Source organism: Vicia villosa, linkage group LG3 (assembly GCF_029867415.1).
Source record: "Vicia villosa cultivar HV-30 ecotype Madison, WI linkage group LG3, Vvil1.0, whole genome shotgun sequence".
Lineage (NCBI taxonomy): Eukaryota > Viridiplantae > Streptophyta > Magnoliopsida > Fabales > Fabaceae > Vicia > Vicia villosa.
The window spans coordinates 32,961,760-32,989,590 of NC_081182.1; the positions used below are offsets into that span (position 1 = coordinate 32,961,760).

The following is a 27,831-nucleotide window of genomic DNA, read 5'->3' on the forward strand; positions in this document are numbered from 1 at the left end:
CGAAGAAGAGGACGAGAGGCAAGGACTGTGAGCGTTATGGATCGTGTAATGCAGAGTGAGTGTTGCAAGCTGCAGATCAAGTGCTGCAGAACGAGTAGCCAACTAAGTGCTGCAGATTAAGTAAAAAGCTTGCAAGAAGGACCACCACCAGCTCCTCATAAAACTTGAAGACAATTACAGTTCCATCATAAATTATGATGAAAGTTGTTGACAGAAATACTTTAAGCATGTCAAAACAGCATAGGACAAAGGCATCAACAATCCAAGGATGACCTGATTATACATAAACTCTGTTGTTGTTAGATATTCTACAAAGCTGCGATATTAGAACAGCTTAGCACGTAAAAATGCAGTAAAAATCAGTATCAAAGGAACTCACATAAGACATTATGAGCAGAGATTCTATTCTTTGGGTCTCTATCCAACATCAGTTTTACCAAATCTTTAGCACTGTCAGAGATTGCTGGCCATGGATCCGACTCAAAGTCAAGATCTGACTAATGTTTACGGAATAAACTGCCATTTTGTAAATTTGAAAGACTAAATTAATGGACACTTAGAATTTGGAGGGCAAAAATGAAGAAATTTCTAACTACATTTTCATTGAGAAACTGAAATATTTGTAAGCATTAAAATATAATTCAACCACCTTTCCTTCTTCGGTGCTGGCTACAATATCAATTGCATAAACTTCATTTTCTTCAAACTCCGCATCATCAACCCTAGTATCCGGATTAGATACATTTAGCACAACCTTATTTGCATCAATCACAAACTACTTCATTTGGTGGCTACGAACACCCTCAACAATCCTACAATCATAGGCAGCAACAATCTTCTGAATGGCATCGGTTACATCTTGGTTCTGTCAGGGGGGGGGGGGAATTGTAACACCTAGTTAAATACATAACTGAAACAAAAAAATTTATAACTTAAATTCATTTAACTAAAATTTTCTAGAATAGAACTTGTTTTAACATGAAAAGAAACAAGGCATGCACTAAGTCATTTAACAATTGTTAATAAGCTCAGAGAAAAACCAAGGGCATTTACATAATAACTAATTTGAATAAAGGTTTGAGACAACTGTGCTTCATGTTGATTCCCAAGTTGTAGTGCATAGTGTGACTATTTACTTGTGTAGGAAAAGGTTGCATGTCTTAGACTTCAACAAACAGGAAACTTTTGAAATTGGAATGACATTAAAATCAGATCAGTCATTCATATCGCAAGACTAATTCTTATGCAGATGTCTTAGCCAACATGAAATGTGAATTAAGTTCTAATTAGATTTTATATGAGCGATGTCCAGATCAAGAAGAGTGACCGAGAAATGATGGACTTGAAGAAAAGAACCCAAACCTGTTACAATGAACGGATGATGCTTTGGTAACAAAATATATCAAAGAGCTACTATATTTCAAGCTATTTTTTTTATTATTAAAACAATGGTTACAAAATATGAATAAATATCAACTACCTAGGAATATAAGGGGGAGACTGTACATGATTGATCTTAATATACTGCAGCTATAAATAGTTTTGTTTCAACTTCGTATCAACCATTTTGGTTGGTGCTGCAAAACTTGAACCTTGTTTACGCTCACGAAAATGGAAGAAAATGGGGATACCATCATCGGCCAACCTTATTTACGCTCACGATAAGCCAGTATGTTCAAGACAACGCAAAATATTCTAACTATGAGAGTCTGCATCAACACTACCTACCAGAGTATCATTGCTTGATCAAACGGAGTTGCCAATTACCCTCGCCATCAATCATCCGCAATTCCATGGAATGAAATGGTATTAAAGCAGGACGCTGAGGACAAGAGACAAGACAATTAGTCTGACCAGATCTGGTGTTAATGTTTAATAACTGACTCTGCTAAAACTGTATAAAAATCACATAGTTGTGTGCAGAGAAGCAATGTGCGTGTATAATTTTATAAATAATCCTATAACAAGTTAAAGTAAGTACTTGCCGTATCCGCTATAGTGATTTGCTCTTAATGAGTGTCAAAAAATTTAAAAGTAAAATCTTACTTGTGAGGAAGTAATAACTGTGATATCCATTTTCTTCGCTAGCCCATATAAGTGTACTGACTACAAAAATCAGCCTAACCACTAAGTACTAAAGCCAAAGCAATATAGACAACAGGGAAAAGAGGAAAACCAATACAAACTTGACTGCCTCAACAAAGTTGTCGTGAACAATTTTCTACATGTGTATTATCATCAATCGATTCCTAAATAATTAAACACAATTGTACTATCACCAATTTTCTACGCTATAGTTCCATGGCATCTATCAAACTGTTCACTGACCATCTTAATGTAGGGTGCATTTGCATTGACGAGAACCCTGCAAAAATAATAAATTTCAGAATAAAGTCTTGATCATCAGCTCAACATTTATAAGTTTAAGAGCTTATAGAGATCGCTGCTGAGCAAGAAGAAGCAAGGGGGGGTTGCCAACTTCGGTTCATCTTAAGGAAGTAATGCATCTCTAAGCCTGCTAGTTGACTTTATCAATGCCTGTATAAATCATTTGATCTCTTAATGACTATAAAGTCAAACCATGCCACATAATAAAACATCAAGCTATGTATAATGCTCTATAATTAAACTTCAACACATAAGACTTCAGAAGCTCGTAGCACAAGATATATCATGAACTAGACCGTGAAAGTTTTGACTTAAAAACATCAACATCAAACACTATTCAAACAAGAGGCGTCCACTCTGCATTCTATTCAAACAAAGTAATGAAAAGAGACTAGCCATCAAATAGTCACTTAATCACAGTTCACATATGTCCATTGTTCAGGAAGTTCATCTTAAAGCTCAATCCATGTATTCACTAAATTTTACAAAACCATATTCAAACAAGTGTTTATTAACCAGTTCAATAAATACAAAACAAAACAACTGGATCTTACTCCATTCAATATGTTGTGCTTTCTCCACTCCATTCAACAATTGTTAGAAAAGTCAAATAGGTGTCCCCAAAGAAACGATTTATTTTCTTTGGTTCGACACTCTTTAAAATCGGTGCCCGACACCCATATGACACTTATATAACAAGTGTCGTATTTTTGTTTCATAGAACTATAGGTCATATACTCTAGTCTTAAGCAAACAAGACATAAACACCTAAATATAAGTTGTCTTACAAATTTCTAAAATACTTACACCTGATCAGTAGGAGTTAACTCCAGACCTTCAGCTGGCATAAAATACTTACACCTTAAATTACATCTCTCTGTTAATGATATTCTCAAGTAAGTATGAATCCTTCCAAATGAATCAACCAACATATCAGAAACAGAATTCTCTTTAGGCTTTTCTTCGGATAACGTATCACAAGATATTACAGAAGTTCCTGTTGTATAATGACTAGATTTTCCTTTGAATAAAGATTGAAGATTACAAATTCTGTTACTAGAATAAGAACCTGTCTCAAATTTCACCTGTTACTAGAATAAGATTGCAAGTAAGTTTTTTGAGGTGATGTTTAACATTATCCACCTTACAATGTTGATTCGTTATCCATCCACTTCCCATCATCTTCACAACTTCATGAACCTGTCATAACAACAATTTCACAAGAACCCATTCAACACTTCAAAACCCAACAAATCATACAAAATGGAATTAACTTAAAGGCATTAAATAAAAAACCTTGTTTATTCTGTGGAAAGATGGATCATTATCCAACATTTATCATAATAAACAACCCTTTCATTATTCCAATCCTGAAGAAAAAAAACAGAATAAAAATAATCAATTGGCAGAGGAATCAAATGATTGAGATCAGAAAAAAGGGAAATTCATTTCGGTTACTCTAAATTGGATTCCTTGCGCATAAATTTAGTGAAATTGAGCGTGTAATTTCTCGTCTTCGACATCTCCGGGAGTAAACTCAATAGCACAGGTGGAGTGCACGCGTAATAAAAACCGGATTGACCTAATTCCAAATGGAACTGAACGTAGCTTCTCTTCTTGTTCTTGACTACTAGTGGTTTTTATATTATGGTGTGAGGTGAAGGAATTGGATTAGGGTTTCGATGAATTCGGGTGTAAGTGTTGATAATAGGGTGTTGGTTGTTCTCCCAGTTCCAGTTGAGCAAATCATCGTCATCGTCGGCGACGGCAGTGGGAGGTTTGAAAAATTTGTTGATTTGTTGACTGCATATGAAATGTTGTGTTAAACAACTTGGCATTTTGGTTTTCCCGATTCTGAAAAGTAAATAGTTAGCAATTATCACTCACTCACACCCTTGCTACTACATGAAGAGGATGTAGCCACGTGATAACTTCTGTCATTGAGAAATGGGAAATAACCCTAACAAACAAAGAGAACTAGAAAGAGTAAGATTTTGTTTTAATCTTTTGGAAGAGAAGATATCGTGTGATAATTTGTTGATTTTGTCTTTATATTATTTTATTTACACAATACTATTCACTTAATAAATTTAGAGTTAAAAGTAGTGCTACAGTGTAACATCCAATAAAAAATCATAAACGTATCATGTCATTAAGTTTTTTTAAATAAAAAAATGGTTTAATTAGATACATAGCTGGTGATTGGTTGATAGTGTAAAAATATTTTACACTGTCAGTGCATCACCCCTTTTCTCATAAATTTATATTTATTATTCAATTAGACAATTAACACTTAATAAAATAGATTGTGGTTTGTTAATAAAATAGATTGTGGTTTGTTAATATGTTTAAGATTAATATTTTAAGTTATAAAATTAAATAATTTTTTTTATTTAAATTTACACCCGTTTTATGTTTAATGGGAGTAATTGAGAATTAATTATAACAATATTTTTAATTTACACCCGTTTTTATAAAATAGGGTGTGTGTTGTCATGTGCAAATACTCAAAATGATATTTTATTTACAAAATTGCCACCGCATTTCTTATTTACACCCATTTTTAAGAAAACGGGTGTAAATTTTAAAATTATATTTATCATTTTGCACTAGTGAAGTTTCTGTATGTAGTAGTCGTCACTCAACTCTAAGTACCTTATCCTAACCTTTGTTAATATTTAATAATTTTTAATATAATACTTATTTTAATTTTAAATCAAATATAGTACAAGCCTAGAATCAATTTAACAATCTAAAGTCCACTACAAGAAAACTGACCTATTGTGACACCCAGATTTAGTGACGCTTAATTTTTGTCACTACATGTTACTTTTACCTACAGTCATATTACTTTTACCTACGGATATATCTTATTTTATTAATTTTTTAAATAATTTTATACATTACTTTTACCTACACCCATATTACCTTTACCTACGGCTATATTTTATTTTATTAAATTTTTAAATAATTTTATATTATAAATAAATAATATTTTTTTATAAATTATAAAATTATTATTTTCATTAAAAAAACGTAAAACTTAAGTTTTTTTTTACATTGCCAAAACTTAACTTTACTAATTACTAATTAAAAAATTAAAAATTAATTTTAATTATAAAATATATGTTTTTATACTAATTAGGACAAAGAGGTTAGTATTGTCATTTTCCAGCTTGCAACTTGCTTGTGGAAGCGATGTAAATCTGAAATCGTAGAATCCACCGTCAACTCTCTGTTCAATCGCCGCCACCGTAAACTCTGTTCAACCGCCGCCACCATCAACTCTCTGTTCAATCGCCGCCACACAACTCGACTCTTTCTTTCTAAGGTTTTCTCTCGCCCTCTCAAATTGCACCGAATCGTAATCGTTGAATTGTGTTATCGTAATTGAAATCATTGAAAATCATAACCCACAATTGTATTCAATTTCTTATGTAGTTAATTTGTGTATCCTGAAATCAATTTACGATTTCGATGGTTTTTATTTTCTTCATCATTGACATTGTAGTGGTTGTTGTTGTTTGATGATTTGTGAAAGATGAGAAAAATGATTAGAAATTTTTATTAGATTAAACCATAGTGAGAGTATTCTAAAAGTCATGTCTTATTATTCAGCTATGTCATTTGGATTCAATTCCTACATCTCTGCTTAATTTTCTTCGGCTTCTGTATTTTACTTTTGTGGGTATTGGTATCAATCATAATTTGGTTAAGCTTGAAAAAGAGTATGGGATTAAATGCAGAAATGCTGTGGAGCTTGGACCTTTTGGACCTTTGGCTGTTACTCTCATGAAAATGCCTCGTTTGAGTTTTTGTCGTGTTGATGAATTAGCTTTTGCAGTTAATAAGCATGATCTTGGGAATTACAGGCCTTTAATAACTCTCTATAAGGATTGGAGTCAAAGTAACTTTGGTAAAAAACTTGCTACTATTAATGTTTATTCTTATTACATGATTAGGAACACATTGTTTAGTGCTGATAGTTAATCAAGTTTTCCCTTATCTTGCAATGGTTTAGATAAAGAATGCACATGTTTTTGAACTAGCGTTGAAGTTTGCAAAATTTATTGTGGGATGGTAGTATATTAGAGATTAATCTCACTGTACTTATGCCGTATTTGGATAAATGACTTAATTAAGTGCTTATCATACAAGTGCTTATGCGGAAATTATTTCTATAACAACAGATAGACTAAAGTAAACTGTGTTTTCACATAAGATATAAGTAGTATTCAATGCTATCTTGGAGAGCTTATGGAAATAAGTTAAAAACAATTTATGAACATGTCAATAAGCTCTCTCAAAATAGTCCCTTTATAATAATATGTTAAAGACTGTTTAAAGTTTAAATCCTGCTGGCTCTGTTTTTTGTCGTTGCTATGTCTGGTTTATTAGCTTAGTTATCGTTATGAATATTGTTATTTCAAAGTCTTTGTGTTGATCTTATTTGTAGGTACTTCAGTGAAATAGATGAAACTTTGTTGCAACCCGTCATTGAGGCTCTGCAACCTATAGCTGATGTCACTGTTGAAAGCCAAGTGAAGTCTCATAAATGTGAAAGTGGCAATACTCATTTTATGCTTTGTATTCAAGTGATTTCATTGTTCCTCCTAATTGCCAGGTTTTGTACCTTACACCAAAGGCTTCGTTTTTTTGATTGGGATGATGAACATGGAAGCCACATATTCACCACTCAAGATCTTCCTTTCTTTGTATGCTCTATGGTTCTGTGCTATCATTTATAATTTTTAAATAGTAAATACAGTTATTTTGAATAGAATTGCCATGTATTTAGTTCTATCTTATTTTGTGACTTTGCAAACTTATATCAATTGGAGGGATGATACAATTTTCCACCTAGATCACTTGACATATTAGCCAGATGTCTAGCTTAGAAATGATGTTTCGATCGTTTAGATGTTTATTTATCTCGAGTTATGTATGTCAGTATGTGTCTCTTTCTCTCATTTGATACAATTTATAGTTCTTTTTTTTTGTTGTTTATGTGACATCTGTTGCCCCATCTTTTTCTGTCATATTTCATTTTACGTCTCTTGTAACTGAGATACTATATTAATTTTTTATTGACTTGAATGTTTCTATCTTAAACAGGTGAATTCCAATGAGTGGCACTTAGATACTTCAGTTGCAGCTGGTGGGAGGTCAAAAGTATTGCAACTTGTGGTGTATATTACTTCAGCTCTCCTTAATTAATTTACTTGTTAACATCTAAAAGCTTAGATTCAATTTATATATTTTTGCTATGGCTTTATGACATATAAGTTACTCAGTATTGAACTTCAGCTCTCTTAAATTTATTTACTCGTTGGCATCTAAAAGCTTAGATTTAATTTATATATTTTTGCACCAGCTTTATGACATAAAGTTATGCATTATTGGCAACTGGTGTGATCTCTAAGTAAGTACAGTATATAAGTGCTGAATACGGATCAGGAGAGATCAATTTAAGTACTGTAACAAAGGTCAAGAAAGGAAAGGGAACTTCTGGTGTATCTGCTACCAATGGTCTAGATGTTCATCGTGCCGTGAGGACTGGTTTACCTGAATCATTGTCCTGTTGACACGTGTTGTCATCGAGAAGCCAAGCCATAGTGGTTCCTTCTCCCGAATGTCAAAGTCCAGTTGAATTGGTACAGTCTTAGTAGAGCATTGTTTCATATTAATAACCATCTAATCAGAATTTGCACGATAAAATTTCCCCTTCTCTGATTTACAGTGATAAGAAAGAAGCACTTTTAGGTGGTACATATCTAAGTTCTATCTTTTTGAGTTTTCTGCATCACCAATATATTGTTCATTGAGTCGAAATGCCGACTCAATTTTTTTAGGTTGCTGAAGGTAGAAGGTGCATTATCTTATCAGCTGAAGGAGTTCTTCTCTTGGACTTTTAGAAAGCATACTTTCTATTTTCAATGTTTTGCTAATTCTAAGTTAACATGTTATTTAACTACACAAATGCAGTTCAGAATACACTTAAACTTAACATGAAAATCCAAGTAGGGGAGCTAGACGGAGTCAAGAGAGTGATCACAGTCAACTTCAGCCTTCACATTTGCGAGGTATATTGTTGGAATAAATGCGGTCCTTTAATACAATTCTAGTTTAGTGCATCAAGTTTTAACCAATTTATTGCAGAAAACCCAATCCGGTGCTCTCGGTAATCCTCGTTTCTTTCTTCCCTGATCCATTTTCCCCTATTCGGTGATTTTTTTTATTTAGATTTTATATTTATTTTTTTGTTATTGGGTTGCAGTTTCGGTAATTGGTTTAATTATAATGGCTACGCTGTTTCTGCACGAGATGGGTTACTATCTCACAACTTAAACTGTTCATGAGGTTTGCATTCTTTTTTACAATCTTGATTTTTCCGTTTTTGTGTTTAATTTGATGTTAATATCAATGATGCTAGCTAGTTGTATATGTATATTAGTAAATGTTGTGATCTTTTGCAGATGTCAGTGGACTTGAATCGTGGAGAGACTCTTCCGATTCATATAAATATGACACTCCCTTCTTTACCTTGTGATTGTTAGTACTAAATTTTTTTTATCTGCTTGATGTTGCTTTCAAGTTTGTTTTTCGTTTTGGATTTGTCATTATGTATAATGATGAAGATTATGAATGATATTCTTTGTTATTGTCTGTGGGCAGTTTTGAGTGTGGATGCTATTGATATGTCGGGCAAGCATGAGGTGGATCTTGATACTAACATATGGAAAGTAAGTTTGTTAGTAGTCTATTATAGATAGATATCCTTTCATGTGTTTTTCTTTTCTTAAACTATGTATTTTGCTTTTTGCTTTGATTGGAAGACAAAAATTGTGAGGAGAATACAGCAATTGGATACCTCAGTATTCTATACTGTACTGGTAGATCTTTACTCACTTTGCTGATTATAGAGGCAGCCTTTGTTTATCTGACCTAGACATTTTATATTCAGGGACTTTAAAGCTAAACAACCTGCCCATTGCCCCTTCATGTTTTCCTGCCTTGTCTTCATCTGAGGTTACCATTTCTTTTTAACCTAACCATTTATCCTTGCATGTAACCATCAATACTAATTTTGGTGATTGATTATATTGAAATTCTTTTAAGAAAAGAAACCTTGTCCATTAATTTAAAAATTGTAATTAGATGTCTAAAATTCTTAATAGTTTGTTATTTGGTCCTTGGTAAAATGTTTTTAACTTTATTATTTGACGTGTATATATATAAGATTGGAATAAAACATGATTGAAATCATTTTATCTAATATTTTTAATACTTCAGTTCATTTTAATAAGAGGTGAATGCTAAAATGAGTTAATTTGTTTTCAGTGCTTTCATTTAGAATATGTTCACAGTTTGCTATTTTACTATAGAAGTACACTGTTTTGTATTTTAGGGACTGAATTGTATTTTAGGGAACTTTCAATGTTAATATGTATGCTGGAGTATGAAAAGTTACTTGTGTTGCATGTAGGAAGAGTTAAAGAAGCACATGGTAGAGGAGGCAGGTAGCTCACATAATTCTCAAGCCATCAAAGATTCTACAAGCTGAAAGAATGATACTTATTCAAAGGTTAAAGGGCCCGAAAAGAGAGGACGGGTGCGTTGTCCTGGAAAGCTTCCATGACATGCCAGTTTTAGCTCCAATGCTGATAATAGAGTTGCAACATTAGAGAATTTGCTTGGAAATCTAATTTCTATTCTTCAAGTGCGATTTTCTGAAGATCGACAAGTTAACGAGGTCTTATGAGTTATAACCGAAGAGGTTTGATTTTGTGTCACCTATTGACCACAATCCGGTGAAGTTCATCTCAAGATACTCTTCACCTCCCTTTGCTATACAGATGTTTACATGAAAGTGAAGATACAAGAATATTAAAATAAAAATATATGTGATTTCTTTTGTAAGATTTTAAGTATATTGAATGAAACTTTCTATGTTGAAATATTTGAATTTAATGTAAAATGGGATAATTTTTTCATTTTAGTGATTTAACTTTGTCATGGTTCTTAATATATTTTAAAATATTTATAATCAGTCATTCAATTTTAATATTAGTAATATTTGTCAATGTAAAATTATAAATTTATTATATTTTCATATAATAAAATTTTTGTTTATTGAAGTTTTAGTGGTAGCAAAAAGAAAATTTTTATTTAAAAAAAATTAAAATTTATATAAGTTTTAGTGACACCTAAAAAGTCGTAGGTATAAGTTGTACTAATTATAATACTAGGATAACCTATAGTGACAGTCAATAGCTGTAGGTAAAATTTTATCTGTAGCTGAAAGTTACAGTGACATCTAATTCTTATAGTGGTCAAATAACTCTTAATTAAAATAAGAATTAAATTATTATAAATAATAATACTTTAAATGATATAATATGCTCAAAAACTATTTTTAATTTTTATTACAAATCTAAATATTTTTCAATCTTTTTATTATATATGTTGTTTTCAAATTCAGGTTAATTAATAACTCAAAATTTGATATTTTGTTACTAAAAATATTTCTTATGTTTTAATAAGTATTTTTTTATTAATATATCTTTATTATATTTAAAATGATTTTGAAAATTCTGTCATTACTTGAATCCGTGGTGTTGATTGCATTATCACATAGCTTTGTCATCACTTGATTCACTCTTAGATACGAACTTTTCGCACAGTATCTTTCCCTTCAATATATTTAGTACCCTCTCATTAATGAAGATTTCACAGCATGATTAAATTCTATGAGAAAATTAATCGTAAAATTTGGCCCTAATATTTTTGCATTGCGTGATAGGCAAGTTACCATTTGTATTATATATCCCATGAAATTAGCCTGTTGGGTAACTTGATTAGCAAGGTAACTTTGGTATAAATACATAAGAGTTTAGGGTTTAGCAAGCAAGCTGCCCTCTTTTCAACATCTCTAGGGTTTAGGGTTTTGCAAGCAAGCTACTCTCTGTTCAACCTCTCTAGTGTTTTACAATCAGAATAAGAATGAAACTCGTCGAGAGATCAACCGGCAACCTAACGGAGGTTTCATTGGCCATAGCCAAACATTTGTTCTCCAAAGATGAATATAAAGAAAAGAACATTGTGTTTTCGCCATTGTCGCTCCAAATCATACTCAGTATCATCGCTGTTGGCTCTAAGGGTGCCACACAACACCAGCTTCTTGAATTCCTCCATTATGACTCTACCGGCAAACTCAAAACCTTATGCTCTCAACTCGTTTCCTATGTGCTCGCGGATAACAGTTCCGCCGGTGGACCTCTGGTCTCTTTCGTCAATGGTGTCTGGGTTGAACAATCATCATCTCTTAAACCTTCCTTCAAAAAAAGCGTGTCTACTGATTTCAAAGCCGCTATTGCCTCAGTTGATTTTATAACCAAGGTATATTAATATATCGATTCAATTTTTACCAGTTTTTATTGAATTTGTTGAGGAAATTCATAGCACAAATGATCTTTTTGTATAATATTAATATTTATATTTGATATTGTTTTAAAGGCACGTGAAGTAGCAAAAGAAGTGAATTCATGGGCTGAAAAGGAGACAAAGGGTCTTATAAAGAATCTACTTCCACCTGATGCAGTTGATAGCTTAACCAGACTTATCTTTGCAAATGCACTATACTTCAAAGGAGCATGGTGCGAGGAGTTTGATAAATCAAAAACAAAAGACTATGATTTTTACCTTCTCAATGGCAGCTCAGTCAAAGTTCCTTTCATGACGAGTAAGGATAAACAATTTATTAGTGTTTTTGATGGTTTTAAAGTCCTTCAACTTTTTTATAAGGAAGGTGAGTCCTATAAGCATAAGGATAGGCGTAGTTTCTCTATTTACTTTTATCTTCCTGATGCAAAAGACGGATTGTTAGCTCTGATTGAAAAGGTGGCTTCTGAATCTGAATTTATAGAACATACTAGTCCTACTGATTCAGTGCCAGTAGGTGACTTTAAAATTCCAAGATTCAGAATTTCTTTTGACCTTGAAACTTCTAGTATTTTGAAGGAGCTAGGAGTGGTTTTACCTTTCTCTGAAGCAGGTGGAGGTTTGACAAAAATGGTAGAGGACTCTCCTCTGGGCGAAGAACTTTATGTTTCAAGCATATACCACAAGTCTTTTATTGAAGTAAATGAAAGAGGAACTGAAGCTGCTGCAGCGTCCTGTGATGCAGTATTTGGATGCTCTATGTTTAGAAAACCACCACCACCTCCCATAGACTTTGTAGCAGACCACCCTTTCATGTTTTTGATTAGAGAAGATTGCTCTGGAACGGTGCTTTTTATTGGACAAGTGCTCGATCCCAATGTTTTAGAAAACAGTTTGTTACCGCAAAAACAGTCGCAACAAAACAGTAATAAAAGGCGCCGATATCGATCACAACAAACCGGTTATAAAAGGCGCCGATATTGATATCATTATTAAACCATTTTTATGATGAAAAATAATTTGTAGTTAACTTTTATTATGAACCGCGGCCGTTAATTTGGATCACCCTAGATTAAGAGAAACTCTTGGTTTTGTACTCATTGAATTGGGAGATGTTGTTCATTTCAAATAGTTTCCGTTTAATTTGTTTTTCTTCAAATGTTCCTTATTTGTGCTTTGAATTCCCATTATAAACAATTGTATTCTAAGTTGACACATCAAACTCTATCACAACGATTACATCAAACTCATAAAATGTTTCCAACATTAATTCATAATTGTATGTGCGGTTGGTTATGTAAACATTCTTTTTCACATGTAAATTCAAAATGTTTTGGATCATGAGGGGTCTGAATTATTATTGGGATTTGAACAATCACATAAAATAGTTTTTATAAGTTAAAACCTCAAAACATTTTTCATCTAGTGTGTAACTCTTACTCACTTAATATACAGTCTTCCTATCAAATGTGAATTCACTCATTCTAATAGGCATGCTTCCCCACAAAAGAGAGTTTTTTTTCATTCATCAATATTTGCATGACCGTTGTTTGCTCTAGTTCCACTATTTTCGGGTTATGAGAAGGTTCAAGGGACATCACATTGAATTTTAAATAATTACTTAAAATAAGTTGGACACTATATTTGAACAGAATATCATAAGACATTAGATTATGATTCTCTCACTTAAAAAATATTTAATATGGTATTAGTGGTATTCTTGGGCTTAGTTATTTTGGGCTTAGATGATTTTGGGTAGTGTTTCTAGAGAATTCTTGTAGTGTTTGGAGTGTCTAGATATTTCTTATGGTTGTAATATTCTCTAGAATACTCTTTAGATATCTAGAGTTGAGAACTCTCTAGAATTAGTGAATCTAGAGTTCTCCTTAGAGTACTATAAATAGAGATGTAATCTCACACATTTGTATCAAGCAAAATACAAAGTTCTCTCTTCCATAAAGAATTCTCCTACCTATCAAGTTTCTATTCAAGCCTCCAATATTTTTAAACACTTGTCCTACACACAAAAACAACCTTAATTCCAACACCTAGAAGAGTTAGTATGTGGTGAGGTGGAGTGCTTCATTGAAGATCGGAGAGGGGGGTGGGAGCAATGGTTCAACTCTATAAGACCTTGGATTCCAACTTATGTGGATATAGACAGAATCCTATGGCTAAGAATATCGGGCATACCATGCCATGCTTGGGGAGATAAGTTTTTCAAAATGTTAGCGGAGGTCAGAGGCACTTTCATTGAATGTGATGAGCAAATTATGGCAAGATCCAAAATGGATGAAGTGAGGATGTGTATCAAATCCAGGTGGAAAGAGTTGATTAATGTAACACTCGAAGCTATTATCGATGGAGTGTCGTTTAATATTTGCATGAGAGAAGATTCCTCCTTGCTTAAGGAACTGAAGCCAGTTAGGAGAAGCTTGGACGAAGAAGAATATGAATCTTATGATTCTCCGGCAGGAATTTACACTGATGATGCGGACTCAGGCAAAGGTAGAGGCATTATCGAGGAAGAAACTTCCCTAGAGGAACCAGGGCTTGTGAAAATGACTGATCATGATATAAAAGGTGGGGCGGAGGAGGATTATGAATCTAACAACATAGGTGACAGTCAAAAGTTTTCACAAAGTAAGGACAGCTTTATGTCAAATAGCATAAAGGAGGATTTTGACTCTCTTGAAGAGGTTAGCATGTCTGTCTCTGAGAATGCAGACCAGCATGCATTAAATGTTATTCATGATAATATGGAGAACATCGAGGAAAGTGGTGTAGGGGATTCATGAGAGAGAGAGAGAGAGAGAGAGAGAGAAAATTTAATAGATAATAATATTGTTGGTGGGGCCGTAGGTGGGCATGAATCTTTTTTGTTGAATAAAGTTGGGTCGGTTGAGTATGAGTCTAGGAAGATAGGCCCATTATCTTTTGATCAAGCGTGAAGGAACATTTTTGCAACAAAAAAAAACCATTTCTAAGATCAAAACGAAGAAGAAGAGACTTGTATGTGATTTGGGGAAAAATGTGGAGATTTCATCTTCCTTCTATGCGTAACATAAACTTCTTGATCCAACATCTTTCAAATTAATCACTTTTTGAAGAAATTCTATTAGTGACAAAGCTATTTGTTTGATCAAAATCTACAAATTTCATGTTGGGAGATTTTTTAGTTTGAAGGTGAATTTTGAAGTTCCCAAAATGAGGTCAAAATCACTTAAAACCCTAATTTTGACTTTTGTTAACTTTTTTTATCTTTGATTGATTTTCTTGATTTTTCTTGATCAAATGAATTTAATAATTATATGTTGATGATTTTGATCCTCAAAAGTCTATAGTTGACCAATTTTCTCAAAAGTCAAAGGTTGACCCACACAGTTGACTTTTTCCAAATGAACTGCAATCTTGTGGATTCCAATTGAATCAAGCTCTTCTCTTCAAATGGTTGATGTGAATGGATTATAATATTGAATTGAATATCATTGAATCATAATTTGAGCCATGGAGCTATGTCCTAATTAAAAGTCAACTTTCTAGATGAATTAGGTCAAAACCCTAATTAGTCCACCAGATGAATTTGGAAGTTGTTGATTTTGAATTAAGCCATTATTGGACTTTGATTGTGATGTGGTAATCACTTGAGCATAGGAGAATGTTTGGACTCCTTTGTGAGCCTTCAAAACCCTAATTTGCTTAGTCTCTTTTTGATCAATCTCCTGCCTTGGAACACAAGCAACAAGCAACAATTTTTTTGGTATTTTAATTAGCAAATGATGTATGCATGATGATAATAATGATGATCATCCTACTATATGAAATAGGGTGGGATATTAGTGATTAAAAATTGGGGTACAACAGTTGCCCCTATTTAAGTTCCTAATACTTGATGAGGGGAAGATGAAATCTTCTTCTTAGCACGGTAGGAGGGACTTAAATACAAAAGATAGCACAATTTAGACCATGAGAGCCCACATGCATGACAAGATATGAATGCAATATTTATTTTTATTTTTATATGGAATAAACAAGTAAACAACATCCTTTCTTCAGATCAGGAGAAAAGGGACCAGATCTACTAGAGATACATTATAAATTGTCCCTGACGCTAGAAAAACTACGAAACACTACGAACTATTCCTGACTCTTTAAGAAATTTTCACCCGCTGGGGAAGAAAAGCATCAGGCTCCTCAATGAACTATCTCTGACGCTGAGAGACCTACCTTTCATTTGGAAAGAACATCGGGCTCCTCAATGAACTATCTTTGACGCTGAGAGACCTATCTTTCATTAGGAAAGAACAAACTTCCAGATGAATTGCCTCGACTGCTGGGGAGATTAATTGAATAAGATAAATCATCAAAGTCCAATTGATCCAAAAAAAGAAAAATAAAGAGAAGAAGATTGAGAAGAAGAGAGAAGTAACACAAGGCAAAAAGATTATAAACCAAATTTCTTCACAACTAGGTCAAACATCATCAAAATTAATCATCCATTTTGGTTGATTAGGTAATTTAGATCTATCAATGCCCAAGTTTCATTGTTGTTGATGATCTTTATGGCCAAATTAGTTGAAAAAAAATTCCAAAATGTATAATGCATAAAATGAATAATAAAAAGATTTTTTACATGGATAATAAGATGCAAAAATGCAAACCATAATCAAATTAATGAATAAATGGAAAATGAGACCGTCAATAAGTCATAAATAACTTCTAATATTTTTATAAATTTTTTGGTAATTTTTGGAACTAGAAAACTATTTTTAAACCAATTAAAACTAAAACAAATAAGAGAAAAATCAAATAAAATAGCTAACATGAAAATAAAAATCAAAAAAATTAAAAAAAAGTGTAAAATAAGATAAAATATTTTTTTGAATTTTTTCATAGTTTTTTAAAATTAAAATGCATGATATACAATTTTTTAACTTATTTCGGGCCTTGGAATCAACTTTCACCAAAGTAGATTTATTGGCATCAATAATAAAGAGAATTTCTTAGATGTTGCTACCAATTTTCTTTCATGTAGGAAGGAGGATAAGGAGTTCTTGTTTCTCCGAATTCCAATTGGTTCTAATCCGAGAAGTTTATCTACCACTACAAGAAATGTTCTCCCTAGCTACGTGAAGTTGTGACGTGATTTTCACGTGTGTAAAATAAATAAGTTGTGACATGAAAAATACGTCGCAACGTGTTTATAATATTAAAAAATAAAAAGTAACTTTAACCAAGGGGAGAGTCAAAAAAAGTTTTTTTAAAAAATAGTTGTGACGTGTAAAACACGTAGCAACTCAAAAAAAAAATGAAAAAGTTAGGATGCTTAGTTTCGGAGGTAGAATTACTCTTCTTAAGTCGGTTTTAGGAAGTCTCGCGATTTTCACGCTTTCTTCCTACAAATCTCCAAAGAAAGTTGTGAAAGAGATAAAGAAAATTCAAAGTAATTTCTTGTGGGGAGGAACGTAGGAAAAATCGTTGTATTCATTGGGTTAGTTGGAATGAAGTTTGTATGCTGTTGGAGAGAGGTGGTCTTGGCTTAAGAAGGATCGAAGACTTTAACGTTGCTTTATTGAGTAAGTGGAAGCGAAGAATCTTGGGAGAGAAAGGAGAAATGTGGTTTAAAGTCTTGAAGGCCCGGTATGGTGACGTAAAGATAAGGATGGAAAACGGAGGGGGCAAAGTGAAAGAGAAGGTTTCTAAGTCTTCTTGGTGGAAGGATTTAATCTCTTTGGATAAAAATCATTGGGAGGATGTATTTTTTAGCCGTTGCCGTTTTTGCGAGGGGAACGGTTTTCATACATCCTTTTGGCATTACAAGTGGCTGGATGAGGGAGTTTTTAAGGAACTTTTTCCTTCTCTTTTTGCTGTATATTTTTTACAGGAGGTTTCAATAGAAGCTATGGGAGGGTGGTCTAGTGGTGTTTGGAGGTGGGAGATATCTGGATCCCTTCTTCTGTCAGAATACAGTCGGGGGGTGTTGTTGTTTTAGTGCAGTTATTGGCGTTGCTGCAACGTTATGTTTTGACGGAGGAATTTTCTGATTTGGTCGAGTGGGAGGGAGCTTCCGACAGGCTTTTCTCGGTTTCTTCCTGCTGCTTGCTGAATCAGCGTCGGATCTCTTGCAGTCCTATGGGGAGGTTCAACTCATCTTTAAAGTTGATTTAGAGAATGAAGGTTCCTCTCAAAATAAAGGCTTTCGGGTGGCAGTGTTTCATCAGTAGACTACCGACACGGGGTTTACTTGTTTATAGAGGTATCGTCTCTATTATTAATTTATCTTGTTTCTTTTGTGGTATTAATCCTGAAACTTCTTCTCATTCTTTCCTGGAATGTTATGTTTCTGTTTTGGTTTGGAAAGACACGGCTGATTGGATCGAGATAAAGGACTTTAAATCGAAGGATTTTAAGGAAAGCTTTTTAAAGTGGTTTTCTTATAGCAAAGAAAATTGTTTTAAGAAAGGCAAGGAGGGGGTTGTTTGGTTGGCTATTTAGTAATGATACGTGGAACATCCGAGATATACTGGGGGAGATTAAAGTTTTGGTTTGGAGGTGGGCGCATATAGGAAAAATTAACCAACCCAATTTTTTTTTTATGATTTTAACAAGAACCCTTGGTATTATCTGTCATAAATTCCAATTGGGGTGTACTTTTTCCATTCAGAGTTTTCTCCTCCCTTGCTTGTAACTCTTTTTGAGAACTTTGGTTCTCAGCTTCAATATATCGATGCTTTTAGAAAAAAAAAAAAATATATCTGAAAATAATGTGGTGCGATGGATGGAGTCCACTTAAGCCAAGTAAGCTTATCCAAGGGCCCTCAAAGCATGTGCACCATGGAAATTAGAGAAATAAAAGCACCTGATCCAGTTTAAAAACAACTAGTAGAAATAAAACAAATGGAAGGATCTCATTGGTTGGGAGAAACATGTCATCGTCTTCAACCTCCAGCCTTCGTTTTCAACTGGAAAACTGTGTTTCCACAAACTGTAACTATAGAGGCTGAGACTTCCACCATTAGATACATCTCTTCATCGACATCTCAACCATATGCATCATGAGAATTTATTCAAAGTGTGTGATGTGAATTTTGAGAAAAATCAGAAGAAGTTTTAAAACAAAAAACTCAAATGAAATGCTCAAAACGAAACATAAATGAAATCCAAGGATACAGTTAGAATCAGAGAGACAAGATCTACATTGTGATAGCTTAATCCAAATTGGCAATGTTCGCATCAAGTCCTTCTTCAGATTGAATTCAGGCTTCCATTCTCTGAGAATCATATGTATATTTCTGAGAGTGTAAGGACCTTTCATGAGTACATCATCCATGAAATATCCTTCTTCATCATAGTACATGTCGGGGAGTTGAACGAAATTTCATCTCTAAGCATGTGCTGCTTCACCATGTTCATACTCTCCTCACACTCCAAGAAATACATAATTAGGGCGGTTTTCAAAAACTTCACCTCCGCCGCAATGTCTTCTACCTCGATTTCGACTTCAATCTCTCCACTTACTATTTGTGATGCTATATACTCCATAACCAGACCATTTGCAGGATTTCAATTGTTACTCAAAACGTCAACCCATAGCTTGCGTTGTTCTTCTTTCGGTTCAGCCTTCTTTTGTGAAATTAGGGTTTCGTCATCACCCCCAATTCCTTTGGTACCACTCGACGATCCGATTGATTCCACTATTTTCTCAAGTTACAGATCCTTTGCATTCGTTAGAACCTTAAGCCTTTCAACAGTGGTACTGTTATTCGGCGACGAAGCCGCTGATTTTCCCGACCGTCCCCGTGCCTTTCCCATCTCTAGAGGTCCTAAATTAAATCAAATATTTTATTTTGGATAAATTTATTTTTGTACTTAAAAGATAAATTTTTATTCCAAATATTTTAGTTTTATAAAAAACAATAGTTATATTTAAAAATAATGCGCGTGTCATACCAGAACCCGTGCGCATGCAAGAATTTCTTTTAGACATTCAAAATATTCACTTTTACTTTTAGACATATTTATCAACAACTTTCTTTTTTGAACTTTATAAAAATGGATGTTTAAATCCTTTATAAACCTATTAACCTAATAGCTTGAAGTTTTAATTTAAGATGTGATTTCCAATTTATTTTATGTGAAGTTCAATAATAATTTTAAGACCTTCTCATGATCAACAAATCTAAAAAGAAGGGTTTTGAGTTTACATGTGAAAACTGAAGCTTAAGGAGCCGCACATGCATTTATGACTTATGATTCATTGGTGTCGGATATGTTTTTTTAGAGTTATATATTGTCAATGATATGATAGAATTTGAGGTAGCTACAGCTTGAATTTTTTTTAAAAAAAGAAACAATTTGAAATAAACAACATCAACAAATTAAATGAGCAATAGATTAATTATGTAAAATAGATTCTTAATATAAAATCCAGTTTTCTCTTAATCTAGTGTGATTAAACAAATCAGGAAAAATTGATGAAAAAAATTTAAAGGGAAAATATTTGAAATAAACAACCAATTCTATGAGCTCTGTAAAAATAGATAAAGATCACACCACAAGTGCAAATTAATCATAATTTCTTCTTCATCATAAAGACGCTTAACAACGATTTCGGTGTCTTCCAGTATTGTTTTGTTCCGTTATTGCGGCAACAGACTGTTTTAGAAAACTTTGGGATTGAGCACTTGTCCAATAAAAAGCACAGTTCCAGAGCAATCTTCTCTAATCAAAAACATGAAAGGGTGGTCTGCTACAAAGTCTATGGGAGGTGGTGGTTTGCTAAGCATAGCGCATCCAACCCTCATTGCAGCACAGGACGCTGCAGCAGCTTCAGTTCCTCTTTCATTTACTTCAATATAAGATTTGTGATATATTGCCGAAACATAAGGTTCTTCACCTATAGAAGAGTCCTCTACCATTTTTGTCAACCCTCCACCTGTTTCAGAGAAAGGTAAAACCACTCCTAGCTCCTTCAACATTCTAGAAGTTTCAAGGTCAAAAGAAATATTGAATCTTGGAATTCTAAAGTCACCTACTGGCACTGACTTTCTAGGACGTGTATGCTCCAAAAATTCAGAATCAGAAGCAACCTTTCCGATCAAAGCTAACAATCCATCTTTTGCATCAGGAAGATAAAAGTAAATAGAGAAACTACGCCTATCCTCATGCTTATATGACTCACCTCCCTTATAAAAAAGACGAAGGACTTTAAAACCATCAAAAGTTCTAATATACTGTTCATTCTTGCTTGTCATGAAGGGAACTTGGACTGAACTGCCATTGAGAAGGTAAAAATCATAGTCTTTTGTTTTTGATTTATCAAACTCCTCCCACCATGCTCCTTTGAAGTATAGTGCATTTGCAAAGATAAGTTTGGTTAAGCTATCAACTGCACCACGTGGAAGAAGGTTCTTTATAAGACCTTTTGTCTTCTTTTCAGCCCATGAATTCACTTTATTTCTCACTTCATGTGCCTTTAAAACAACATCAAATATAAAAATTAATATTATACGAAAAGATCATTTGTACTGTGAATTTCGTAAGCAAATTCAATAAGACATGATAAAAATAGAGTGGTGATAGATTAATATACCTCGGTTGCGAAATCAACTGAGTCAATAGCGGCTTTGAAATCAGTAGCTACACTTTTTTTGAAGGAAGGTTGAAGAGATAAAGATCGTTGAATCCACACACCATTGATGAAAGACACCAGAGGTCCGCCAGCGGGACTATTATCAGCGAGCACATAGGAAACGAGTTGAGAGCATAAGGTTTTGAGTTGGTCGGTGGAATTAGCATGGAGGAATTCAAGAAGCTGGTGTTGTGTGGAACCCTCAGAGCCAACAGCGATGATACTGAGTATGATTTGGAGCGACAATGGCGAAAACACAATGTTCTTTTCTTTATATTCTTCTTTGGAGAACAAATGTTTGGCTATGGCCAAAGAAACCTCCGTTTGGTTGGTGCTTGAGTCGGCGAGGAGATTCATACTTCTTCCGATTGTAAAACACTAGAGAGGTTGAAGAGAAAGGCGCTTGCTAAACCCTAAACCCTTATATATTTGTACAAAATGTGCCTTGCTAAGTCAAGTTACCCAAAAATATTAGGGGCCAATAATGAGAGACGGCGAAAAATATTGAAGGAAAAAGATACTGAGCGAAAAGTTTGTACCTAAGTGAGAATATTTATAATGCAATTAATACTAATGAATACAAATAGTAACGGAATTTTCAAATTTAATATTAAATATAATAAACAGATATTCTATTCTAAATTAAATTTTGGAAAATATATATTTTATAATGTACATATAATACATTTGTCAAACATTTAAAAAACTTACAAAAAAAACATAATAAATTTTTTTATTATGTTTCGAGAGGTAGGAGCTTTCCTCTTTGTATTGGAGTGGAGCATCCCTTTTGCTCCCTTTAATGTCAATTGCTTATTTAAAAAAAATAATAAATTTTTTTAATAACAAATGATAAATTTGGAGTTATTAATTATTATTAAAAAATAGGATATGCTCCGAACATATAAATTAATTTTATGTGTCAACTAATTACTATGTATTCAACTAAATCAAATTGTAATTTTCAAGTTATTGGTATAACATAGTTGAGTGATTAATTTCTATTAGACGATATTGTAAAACTATGTTATATCGTTAGTAGTGTTTTAAAATCCGGACGAGTGATAACATCGGTTAATGCATTGGATTACTAGGTGAGTAGTCAGATCGACGGGTTACTAATTGACCCGTATGATTGTTGACCCGACCCAATAAAAAATATGAAAAAATATTATATTTGCTACAAATTTTAAACATATCTTAATCTTTATTTTAATCTTATTACTTTTTTTTTGACAAATTTTTAATCTTATTACTTAAAGAGCATACTTTAAGATTTTTAATTTTATAAATCTTTAATTTTAATAAATTATAATTTCAAGAAATTTAAATTTTTTTTAATGTATAAAAATAATTTTCACTAAATTTTTTAAATGTTCCCTAATTAACTTATGTAATTAACTTATTCTAATTTAATTAGATGTTCAAAACTTGAATCTAACCCTAAAATACCTTTTAATCCATGCCAGAGAAATAATATTAACAAACTGATATTCTATTTGAAAAAAAAAACTAAATTATCACTTTTTTTTAAAAAAATACAAAAATAAAATCAGTTTTTCAACAAATTTACCAAATTGTCACCCTGGAGTATGCGTCAAATCATATGGCGCATATGCATGGATGTATGCGCCATTTCAGCTGGCGCAAATGTGTCACCCACAGTAGGTTAGCCATTTGAAATGGCGCCTATGTGGGTTTTATTTTTATTTTTTGTTTTTTACAAATAATAATTGGGGACCCATTTGGACAACCGGAATCAACTATTCAACAACAATTGAAATAAATAAAGTCGAAATCAGTAAATATTTTTATTAATTTGAACTGAAAGATACAATGGAAACAACAACTGATAAACAGAAACTTAAAAAACCCTTTGTGTCTGTCATCACCATAACGCCCTTCCGTTCCGCATCTAGTGCACGTTGAGCACGTTTAATTCCGCCGCGAACCCTAGGGTCACCCCTTCCCCTAGGTGGTTCTTGTTGCGTCTGTGTAGATGGCCCTGGAATTGTGTTGTCCCGGATGTCACTGTCAATGAATTCGTCAAGGCCACCATAATATCCCGGAAGTCGACTGTCGTAAAGCCGGTTACCCAAGCCCTCAAATGTGCTAAATGGTGGTGGGAGTAGGGTGAGATACGAATTCCGGTTGGTAGCACTCAACCGCACTTGAACTACCTTGATAAAAGCCAAATTGATTGGTTGGTGTCGCAAAGCCAAGCGTGGTACGGTGGTGAGATGATTGTGATATTAATGGGTCGCGTGGGTCATATACACCAGGTGGACCATCGTCGGGACTTAGTGAGATTCTTGATGAACCAGCTTTGTTGTGTTGGCTGAATGACCTTGAGGACTCTGCCTCTTGGTAGTGGGAGGGGTGTCTAAGACTTTGGCGAGGTGGTTGACTACGAGGTTGAAAAAGTGGTTGAGAGTGGGTCTAATATGGGTTATCATGTTGGTGTTGGTTGTCATGTTGATAGAGTGGTTGAGACTGAGTTTGGAATGGGTTTACCTGTCGGTAGTTTTGTTGTTCGGAGCGGTATTGGTATGGGGGTATTGTTGTTTGTGTATTGTTGTTGTTGTTGTGTGTATTGTGGTTGTTGTTGTGTGTATTGTTGCTGTTGAGGTTTACGTTGTTGTTGTGGGATGATATAATTTTGACAGCGGGGGTCTATTAAGTAGAACGGGTCAGCCACAAATAAATCCGGGGTGGTAACAGTTATGTACCAACTCATGTATTGTGGTGATGGTTTCATTTCATGATCACTTACAGGGAAGTCGAGGACGTGTTGGCACGATCTTTACACATCTGGCGCCATTCGGTAGAGAAATTCTTCCAATTTAGGACATCCCATTGATGGTTGACTCGTTTAAGGTGTCATTCTCCCAAATCAGTTGGAGGATCAGGGATACCTTGATGAATCCAGAACTAGAGTTTCACCCGGTAACTTTGATGCATCTCGATGATGTTGTATTAATTGATGGTCGTCTTTGCAGTCCAAACATCGGTATCTTCAACTCTAAAGTGACTATCATTTACAAATAATCAAATCATTTTGGCTTTCCACGGTGTGGAGTATTTGGTTGATGCGTAATGTCGTCATCTTTAAGGGCGTTGATGTTAATTTTAACAACTGTATAACGGTTATTGTTTCTAGGTCCTGGATATGGCTAATTTCTTTGTATAAATTAGCGGATGAATGTAAATACTTCTTTCCTCTCCCTTCTCTCTTAGTTTTACATATTGTTCACAGCGGTGCTACGGTGGAGTGAGGGCAGCTTCAGGGCGATGGAGTGGAAAAAGGTCCAAAAGAGGATTTTTTGTTCGGTGAGTCCGAAATGGGATTGTTTCCCGTTACAGGGTGGTCGGAAGGTTGGAGAAGGTGAGGTTGTGGTCTCCATCTTTTTCTCAGATTTTCCTCTCAGAATCAATTCTAAGGATGTGTTCGAATTGTTTGGTTGCCATGGAGAGGTGGTGGAGGTCGTGATTCCTCCGAAGGTAAATAAGTTCGGTAGGAGATACGGTTTTGTTCGTTTCCTTGCAGTGGAAGATGCTAGAATGTTAGCGGTTAGACTTGATAATATTATGATTTATGGGAGTAACATCCATGCCAATATTCCGAGGTTTGAAAGGAAGCCTTTTCTTGGGAAAGCTGTTATCAAGGGGGCAAGGGTGGCGGTTTCAGTTCGGGTAGAGTTCAGAATTGTTCACAGAAGTTTTTTGTTGCTCCGTGTTTCCGCAATGGAAGATCCTTTGTTGAAGTTGTTTCTAGTGAGGTGGAGCCTACCTCTTCTGTTCGTGCTTCTCCTTTGGATTTTCTTTCTCCGGTTGGTACCAAAGAGAGTCTTAGGAAAGCGTTTGTAGGTGTGGTTCTGAACCCCGGGTCAACGTACAACATTCAAACGCATTTTGAAGTGGAGGGAGTCTTCTCGATCAAGGTCTCTCTGATGGGGGCGAATCTCTGTTTGTTGGAGGAGTTGGAGGCTGGTTTCATCAGGGAAATGATAGGAGAGGGGTCAACTTGGTGGAAACAGTGGTTCAAGGAAATCAGGCCATGGAAGGTATCAGACGTGGATGCGGAGAGAGTCATGTGGTTGCGCATTATTGGGGTCCCTTGTCATGCATGGTGTTCGGAATTTTTAGTTCAAATGGCTAACTCGTTAGGTTCTTCCATTTGTTTAGATGAGAATACTGCTAATAAAGCTTGTTTAGATATAGCAAGGATGATGATTAGAGTAAAGGCGGACTTTATTCTGGGGGATAGTATCAAGGTGATGGTGGATGGAGAGGAATTTTGTTTGACTCTTAGAGAGGACTCGTTAGGCCCGTAGCGTTTAGCTAAACCTGGAGAGGAGCCCAACAATGTTCAACATGTTAGCTCTAGTTCGGAGGAATCATGGTCCGATAGAGGCGGAGACATGGAAGATCAAGAGTTACTCAAGGAACACTTGGAGTTATCTGATGGTTTTTCTACGATGGGTAATAGTTTAGAGGATTGACCATTATGCTGTTTTTCTTCTTGTGTTCAGGGTTTTATTTTTTAAAGTTTCAAATGGGAATTTCTAATTCATGAGAGTTATGTCAAGTGTTTCTTTAAAATTATATTATTGATGGTTGTAGTTACTTTTATTATAATATAATGTACAAATTATATAGAAAATTATAAAGAATGTTAAGAGTTAAATGTAAAAATTTATTCTTGAAAATTGTGTATTATTTTAATTAAAAATTTATAATTAATTTTTCTACTACTTTTTTCAACACAATTTTTTTATTTTTAGGTTTCTTAACATGTGTCCTAACGGCACAAGTTAGCATTACCTTTATAATAATTATATATATATATATATATATATATATATATATATATATATATATATATATATATATATATATATATATATATATATATATATATATATCATGTAATAAAGATATTAAATCATTAATAAATATATTTCTAAATATAATAAAAGTTTGGAATATGTAATGATTTGTAACCAATAAAATTTTCATATTTTTAACTGAACTTAATTTATTTTTTTATAAATCAGTTTTTATATATATATATATATATATATATATATATATATATATATATATATATATATATATATATATATATATATTTGTGAAAAGAACAAATGAGTATGAATGTATGATAGTATCATTATAAAAGAAAATGTAAAACTAATTTTTAAATTCATCTGATATAATAATTCTAAAATATTTTTTGATATAAATTAAAAATTGAAAATTTGTATAAAAGAATTATTCTATAGAATAAAAATAAAAAAATTAAATAAAAAATTATTGCTTTTTATGATAATTATATATGTTACTTTTATAAAGAGGGTTATATTTACTCTAGGGGTAAGTTATTATAACTTACTCCAAATCTAGACCATTGATTCTTCTCAATCTAATGGTTAAAAATAATAAGTAATAATTTTCTCTCTCCAAATTTAATTACTTATTATTTTCTCCTGGAGTAAATATAACCCTCCTCTACTTTTATTATGTAAGAATTATGAAAAGATTTTTTTATTGCAAAATCATAATTATTATTTTATTTATGAAATACTAATTAAATATGTTTTAAATTGTCATAAAAGTATTAAATATGTAATAATTATATTTAGAAAAATATCTACTTTTTTTGGTATGATATGTTTCTTATTAAATGAATACTAATGAACGCATAATTATAAAAAGGGAAATGCTAACAAGTGCCCTCAGGGCAATGATTAAGACTTTAAAATAGTAAATTGTCTCAGTAATCTGCGTATTTAATGCCTTGAAAATTAAAATATTAAATTTTCTATAAAATATTTTTTTTTAGAATGCTTAACCATTGCCCTGAGGGCACTGATTAGCAAGACCCTTATAAAAAATATAAAATATAAAATATATTTTTAAATTTATTTATGATGATATTTCTAAAATTTTAATTGTCCAACCCTAAAATTTAAAGATTTAAAAGTTGTGTACTTTTATCTAAAAATATAAAATATATTTTTAAATTTATTTATGATGATATAAAAAAGTTGCATTTTGAACTTTAGCTCCCTCCAAACCTTGACTTTCTCTTACTGACAACACATCAGAATCACACCTACCAACCACCTTTTTTTTCGCCTGCTCAATAGCCTCATCAAAAGTCGAATGGGACTCTTCACCAACTATCTTTTTCGTCTGTAGCTTCTTTTCAACGAAAAGACCAGACCCATAATAATTTGTGATTAAATGTATATTTTAATTCAACTTTTCTTCTAAAATTATTTTTAAAATGATTATGTTCATATTCAATTATCTATCCTGCGCAACGCGCCGGTTATATTTTGGCTTAACTTCCAACCCATCTTTTA

General features: G+C 33.3%; 2 protein-coding genes and 4 long non-coding RNA genes across 9 annotated transcripts in view; 3 read left to right on the top strand and 3 right to left on the bottom strand.

Annotated features, from left to right (window-relative positions):
• LOC131657836 (serpin-ZX-like) overlaps positions 1-12,813 on the top strand; it is a 43,163-nt gene extending 30,350 nt beyond the window's left edge. The window contains exon 3 of the mRNA XM_058927194.1: positions 11,905-12,813. Within this exon, the coding sequence (XP_058783177.1) occupies positions 11,905-12,813 (909 nt within the window). The remainder of the gene's footprint in view (positions 1-11,904) is intronic.
• LOC131660894 (uncharacterized) lies at positions 1,401-2,235 on the bottom strand. Its single transcript, XR_009301064.1, has 2 exons — positions 2,047-2,235; positions 1,401-1,822 (listed from the first exon to the last, which is right to left on the bottom strand). It is a non-coding gene; the product is annotated as an uncharacterized LOC131660894 (long non-coding RNA).
• On the bottom strand, positions 2,824-4,378 carry LOC131660893 (uncharacterized). The gene is made up of 3 exons (XR_009301063.1): positions 3,847-4,378; positions 3,685-3,758; positions 2,824-3,588 (listed from the first exon to the last, which is right to left on the bottom strand). It is a non-coding gene; the product is annotated as an uncharacterized LOC131660893 (long non-coding RNA).
• On the top strand, positions 5,547-7,242 carry LOC131660891 (uncharacterized). Its single transcript, XR_009301058.1, has 4 exons — positions 5,547-5,719; positions 6,135-6,304; positions 6,845-6,929; positions 7,013-7,242. It is a non-coding gene; the product is annotated as an uncharacterized LOC131660891 (long non-coding RNA).
• Positions 8,233-10,382, top strand: LOC131660892 (uncharacterized). Of its 4 annotated transcripts, XR_009301062.1 has the most exons (7): positions 8,233-8,471; positions 8,548-8,569; positions 8,666-8,748; positions 8,865-8,940; positions 9,064-9,131; positions 9,353-9,417; positions 9,875-10,382. It is a non-coding gene; the product is annotated as an uncharacterized LOC131660892 (long non-coding RNA). The 4 variants fall into 4 exon arrangements; XR_009301061.1 differs by having other exon boundaries at positions 8,233-8,569; XR_009301060.1 differs by lacking the exon at positions 8,548-8,569.
• A 7,676-nt stretch (positions 12,814-20,489) lies between the features above and the next one.
• Positions 20,490-27,831, bottom strand: part of LOC131657837 (serpin-ZX-like) — a 43,006-nt gene continuing 35,664 nt past the window's right edge. The window contains exon 3 of the mRNA XM_058927195.1: positions 20,490-21,302. Coding sequence (XP_058783178.1) covers positions 20,490-21,302 — 813 coding nt within the window. The remainder of the gene's footprint in view (positions 21,303-27,831) is intronic.